The sequence below is a fragment of the Myotis davidii genome, unplaced genomic scaffold (genome assembly GCF_000327345.1).
Source record: "Myotis davidii unplaced genomic scaffold, ASM32734v1 scaffold120, whole genome shotgun sequence".
Classification (NCBI taxonomy): domain Eukaryota; kingdom Metazoa; phylum Chordata; class Mammalia; order Chiroptera; family Vespertilionidae; genus Myotis; species Myotis davidii.
In genome coordinates, this window is record NW_006294778.1 from 2,593,083 (window position 1) to 2,599,523 (window position 6,441).

General features: G+C 47.8%; 1 protein-coding gene across 1 annotated transcript; it reads left to right on the forward strand.

Annotated features, from left to right (window-relative positions):
• The first annotated feature begins 5,024 nt into the window (after positions 1-5,024).
• On the forward strand, positions 5,025-6,441 carry CKAP4 (cytoskeleton-associated protein 4). Its single transcript, XM_006769339.2, has one exon. It carries the CDS (start codon positions 5,134-5,136, stop codon positions 6,376-6,378), a length of 1,245 nt encoding a protein of 414 aa, XP_006769402.1. The 5' UTR covers positions 5,025-5,133; the 3' UTR covers positions 6,379-6,441.

Here is a 6,441-nt window from a genome sequence, read left to right on the forward strand (position 1 = left end):
ACCCTTCAGTCCGCAGGTCGATGCTCTATCCATTGAGCCAGATTGGCTAGGGCAGCCCAGTGCTTCTCACATGCAACTCTGGGTGACAGTAAGTAAGTTATTTTGGATTGAATAGTGGGTCCTCTGACAACCTGAGTTTGAAACCTTTTTATAACTCGATATGAGGCTTGGTTGGGGCTGAGGTTTGGATCTTGGCAGGGACATATACGTATAGTGTTATTCATAATTGGTATTCATTATTATTATTCATAGTATTATACCTACAGTGTTTTCCATAATTAGTATTCACATATTAACACTGGGCATTCTCTTAAGTGCTTCCCAGCCACCCTAAGGCAAGTGCCACTTATTAGTTCACAGAGGGGCCAGCTGAGCCTAGAGCGGTTGTTATGGTTCAGGGTCACACACAGATCCTGAGGGGGGAGCTGAAGGTCCTGGGGTTGCCCTGGCAGATCCAGGGTGGCCCAAAGTGGTTGAAGGAGTCAGCTTAGGCCTAGTGGGTGGGGGTGGTTTGATGAGACCACTTATTTGTAGAAGAGTGAGTTCTCTGGTCGTATTTCTTTGTTTTCCCATTTTGACCAGGAGTCAGGGCTTCAGGGTTAGGCAGCTTCTCCAGGCACTCGGTGCCCTTGAACGCATCTCTGCCCAAGCATATTGCATAGAGGTTAAGAGCTCGGGCTCTGAAGTCCCACCTTCAGGGATTTTGATCCTCAGCTCTACCCCTTTTCCAGCTCCTCACTTGTAAAATGGTCAATGGGAGCCACCAACTCATGGGATTATAATGAGGATGGAATGAGATGAAGTCTCTGAAGTAGTCAACTTCCTTGCATTGTAGTTTTATATTAGGTAGTCTGATAACTCCAACTTTGTTCTTTTTTCTCAAGATTACTTAGGCGCATGGTCAGCAAACTGTGGCTCATGAGCCACATGCGCTCTTTGGCCCCTTCAGTGTGGGTCTTCCACAAAATACCATGTGTGAGCATGCACGTACAGTGCCATTGAAACTTCATGATCCATGCACAGAAGTCGGTATTTTGTGGAAGAGCCACACTGAATGGGCCAAAGAGCCGCATGTGGCTTGCGAGCCGCGGTCTGCCGAGCTGCAGTTTGCCGACCATTGCTTTAACCAAATGTCCGTGAAGCCCTTTCCTGGGCCTCATCTCATTTGATCCTCACAGAAGTCCTTGAGTAGGTAGATAGGAGACTCGGTGGAATCCTATTTTCTTTTCATTAGTCAGAAAACCGAGATTTAGAAAGTTTAGAAACTTGACCCCACTGAAATGAAGTAAGAAATGGTGGACCTTGTTAATGACCAGGTTTTCTCACTGCACAGAATATAGTCAAACACTGCTGCAGTTAAATATTTTACCCTTTGTTCTCCCTGCCTGATCTACAATAAGAATCTGCTTCGTGTTGATATTTACTGCTGTGTTGCTGACAATTACCTGAAAGAGAAGTTGGGGTGCTTCACTGGGCTCGAGAAAGTTTAGCTAAATCAGAAAGCAGGTCTAATAAGCAAGTTTATTCTATATCTATAAAAGGCTAAGTTGACTCACGCATGTACAATATATATAAAGCTCTTGCTGGTGCCAAGGGCACACGTGTGTTTCCATCTGTTATTGTCGATTGTGAATTTGGTTGACACTTGTATTATAGAGAAAGGGCGAATAGCGATATTAAAATATTTCTTCAAAATAATTTCCTTTTAATGTGCACAAATTCATGCACCGGGCCACTAGTTAATTATAATAAAGATTTTGCATGTAAAAATGAACAACCATCAGCATCAGTAGGGGGGAGGGGGAGGCTCTTTCTATGTTCTTTCCATAAGGGTTGAGGTTTGGTTTGTTTGGTTTGATTCATGACATCTGATCTAGTCCCCTTCCCAGCCATTTGTAAAAAGCCAGCCCAGGGTGACAATCAGGGATCAGAGAGGAAATGGACCAGCTTGGTCCTCATTAGATTTTGCTCTGTTAATTCATTTATTCTTTGATTCATTCAGAAAATATTGGTGAACACCTGCATGTTGCAGGTACTGCTCTCACACCTCTATTCTGAGTGCTATGCTTAGAACAGGCCAGTACTGTAATTACATAACCTAGTTTTAGAGGTGAGTTCTCTCCACTGTCCTTAATGATTCAGGTTATATTTGGTTGGGCAGGAAAATTGTCTAATATCCTAGAGTCCCTGAGAACCTTAGTCTAATTTATCTTAAAATCACAGACTGGTGGAAGCCGGAAGGGACTTGAGAAACCTGTTTGCTAATAGACAAGGAGCTTGGGACTTGGGAAGCGAGTGTGACTTATTTGTGCCCACAGAGCTTGAGATTGGTGGGGCTGGAACTAGAGCCCAGGTGTCCTGTTCCCATTCCTGTAGTGTTTTCCCTTTGGCATTGGGCTAAGGATGGTCTAGGAATCTCCAGGCTTCTGAGCTACTTCAGGAGAAAGATTAAACAATAATGAAGATGCCATTGTTGGTCATTCACTGTGTGTTAGGCACAATTGTGAAGCACTTTACATAGATTAACTCACAAGACAACGCTGAATTGGGTACTATTTTTGTTTCCATCCTGCAGCTGAGGAAACCAAGGTCACACACAGATCCTGAGTGGTGGAGCTGAAGGTCTTGGGGTGTCCTGACCCCAGCTTAAGTTACTTGCCCATAAGCACACAGGAAGTGTAAAAGCTGGGCTATGAACATACAGTCTGGTTCTAGAGCCCACACTATTTCATTTTTTAACCATGTATCACGGGAATGTTGAAGCATAAACAAAAGAAGAGATCCATATAATGAATCCCAGTTTCAGTAATTATCATTTTTTTCTATTTCATTCTATCGCCACCCCTTCTCCTCTCAGCTTGATGCCTAAGCACTCTACTCCACTGCCCTCGTGTGTGCCCACCTGGTTTCTGTTGGTCTCCTGGTTTCTGTTGGTTCCCAGTTTTGGAAAATGGCCAGGTCTTCTGAATGGTTACAGCCTGGGCAGAGAAGCTGGCCTGCCCTTACCCAGAAGATTCACTGCACAAATGGGTGCAGCTTCAGAAAATGTTGCCAGTTGATTCTAGGCCCATGGTCGGCAAACCGCGGCTCGCGAGCCACATGCGGGGCTTTGGCCCCTTGAGTGTGGCTCTTCCACAAAATACCACGTGTGGGCGCGCACGTACAGTGCGATTGAAACTTCGTGGCCATGCGCAGAAGCAGGTCTTTTGTGGAAGAGCCACACTCAAGGGGCCAAAGAGCCGCATGTGGCTCGAAAGCCACAGTTTGCTGACCACTGTTCTAGGCCCTCTGAAGGGCCCCGTGTTGCCCTGACAGACCTGTGGATAGTGAACTAGGAACTAATTATAAAAATAATCCCTGATTGACACACCCAAAGTATTTTTAGGATTTATTTCTAACATTTAAGAGTTCCTTTTCCTCTTTTTTTTCCTTGTTTCTTTCGACAAAACAGTCTATTATACCTAACAAAATTAACAAATATTCTTTATTATCTTCTAATACCCAGTTCATAATGAGATTTCCCCGATTCTCTAAAAAAATGTCTCTTTTACAGTTGGTTTGTTTGAATCAGGATCCATTTATGTCTGCACATTACATTTGATTGATAAGTCTTAAATTTCTTTTAACCTGTAATAGTCTCCTGTCTTTCTCCCTTTTAAAATGCCATTTAAAAATGCCACTTACTTGTTGAAGATCCTGGTTATTTGTCCTGTGGAATTTTCCTCTTTGTGGATTTGGCTGATTGCTTCCTCCTGGCATATTTCTCACTAGTATGTTTTTTTGTGAATTGGTGACTAACCAATTCACAAAAAAATTAGAGACTTGATAGATTCAGGTTCTTTTTCCTGTTGTGTGTGTGTGTAAGAAAGCGTCCAATGTGGCCCCATGTACCACATTCGGATAAAGCCTGGGCCATTAATCATCATCTGTCAGCCTCTCAGTACATTTCAACCAGCTCCCTGGGGTAGTTCCGAGGTCAGACCTTGTTTAGGGTGGAATTTATTGAAAATGAATGTGTAATGGCAAACGGGATCATAATGTGTTCACTAAGCCAGAGAATGCTAAAGGATCATCGGGTCCACCGCTCCCATGTTGCAGGTAAGGACGATGACTTGTGCAGGGCCTCACAGCTAAAAGTGGTGAACAGAGGCCCGTGCCCTTGTCTCTTGCCTCCCAGCCCAGTGTCTCCCACGTGCCTCAGCTATTTTCCTCTGAAAATTTGTGAGACTCTTTCTCTTGCAAAAGCTAGAAACTCGGCTCAAAGAGCAGTGGGTGGGGAGAGATTCCTTCAGGTATAGCTGCATCCGGGAATTCAGATTGTATCTTCAGACCTTGATCTTGTTATCTTGTTTCTCACTTCTGCTTCCCTCTGTGCTGGCTTGATTCTTAGGCCTGCATTCTTCCTGTGCTAGTCTGCGTAGCTCAGTTCCAGGCTTCCTCATTCTGTAGCTAGCAATCAGGTATAGAAAGTGGCTTGCTTTCTGAGTAGGTTTAAAGGAAGTTCTGGAATCGACTTGCTGGCCTGCTTTAGGCCATATGCCCATCCCTGGGCTAATCATGTGGCTCTAATTTGGGGGGAAGGTGGATGGAGAGTGCTGTTTGACTAAGCCTGTGTTATAAACCATCCATGGAACACTTGGGGGGCGGGGGGTGGCCCTTAGATTGGTCCCCCAAACCACATAGATCAGGGGTCCTCAAACTACGGCCCGCGGGCCACATGCAAATACAAATATTGTATTTGTTCCCGTTTTGTTTTTTTCCTTCAAAATAAGATATGTGCAGTGTGCATAGGAACTTGTTCATAGTTTTTTTTTTAAACTATAGTCTGGCCCTCCAACGGTCTGAGGGACAGTGAACTGGCCCCCTGTTTAAAAAGTTTGAGGACCCCTGACATAGATTGTATGTGGAAGGATGGTTCTCCAAAGGGAAACTGTGGCACCGTTCTAGAGGAGGAGGGACTTGGAAGCTGGGCAGACAAAAAGAAATGAGCTGTGTTGCATAACACTCATCAGCTCTTCTTAGCAGTTAACATCTGGACTTTGCTTACAGGTGCAGTCTCTGCAAGCCACGTTGGGGACTTTTGAGTCCTTCTTGAGAACCTTCCAACATAAGCAAGAGCTCGCGGAGAAAGTCATGAAGCAGGGGGAGAGCGAGATCAACCGGATCAGCGAAGTCCTGCAAAAGCTCCAGAACGAGATTCTCAAGGACCTCTCGGACGGCATCCACGTGGTGAAGGATGCCCGGGAGCGGGACTTCACGTCCCTCGAGAACACGGTGGAGGAGAGGCTGACGGAGCTCACCAAGTCCATCAACGACAACATCGCCATCTTCACTGAGGTCCAGAAGAGGAGCCAGAAGGAGATCAACGACGTGAAGGCGAAGGTGGCCTCTCTGGAACACTCCGAGGGGGACAAGCAGGAGTTGAAAGCCTTGAAGGAAGTCGTGAAGGGCATACAGGCCTCTCTGAAGTCCAGAGACAAGGACCTGGAGGCCCTGAGAAGCACCCTTCAGACCATGGAGTCGGATGTCTACACCGAGGTCAAGGAGCTGGTGAGCCTCAAACAGGAGCAGCAGAAGTTCAAGGAGGCGGCCGATTCGGAGCACCTGACCTTGCAGGCCCTCACGGAGAAGGTCCTCCGGTCGGAGGAGGCCACCTCCCGCCTCCCCGAGGAGGTCAGCAGACTCGCGGAGGAGCTGCGCCAGCTGAAGGCCCAGTCCCTCGAGCCGGAAGAAGATGGGGTCTTCAAAAACTCCAACGCCCTAGACGCGCTCCAGAGAAAGAGCCAGGGCTTGGACGCCCGGCTGCAGGCCATGGAAGACGGGGTCCAGGCCGTGCAGATGGCCTCCGCGCGGCAGAGGGAGAGCCTGGAGTCCCTGCTGGCCAAGAGCGAGGAGTGCGAGCAGCGCCTGGCCGCCCTGCAGCAGCGCCTGGACGGCCTGGACTCCTCGGAGGAGGCGGACAGGGGCGGCCTGGCCAGCACCGTGAGGAGCCTGGGAGAGGCCCAGCTCTCGCTCTACGGCGACGTGGAGGAGCTGAAGAGGAGCATGGGCGAGCTCCCCAGCGCCGTGGACACGCTCCAGAAGGTTCAGGAGCAAGTCCACACGCTGCTGGGTCAGGACCAAGCCCAGGCGGCCCGCTTGCCGCCGGAGGACTTCCTGGACAGGCTGTCTTCTCTGGACCACCTCAAATCCTCCGTCAGCCAGGTGGAGGCGGACTTGAAGATGCTCAGGACTGCCGTGGACAGCTTGGTGGCCTACTCGGTGAAAATCGAAACCAACGAGAACAACCTGGAATCGGCCAAGGGCCTGCTCGATGACCTGAGGAGTGACCTGGACAGGTTGTTTGTGCAAGTCGAAAAAATTCATGAAAAAGTCTAAATGAATTGTGTGTGCAGGGCGCGGTGGAAAGTCCAATTTCTCATGACCAAAAAAAAAAAAAAA

What these genes read in the sequence shown, in the direction of transcription:
- CKAP4 (XM_006769339.2), top strand. Translation starts at nt 5,134, where the DNA reads ATGAAGCAGGGGGAGAGCGAGATCAACCGGATCAGCGAAGTCCTGCAA.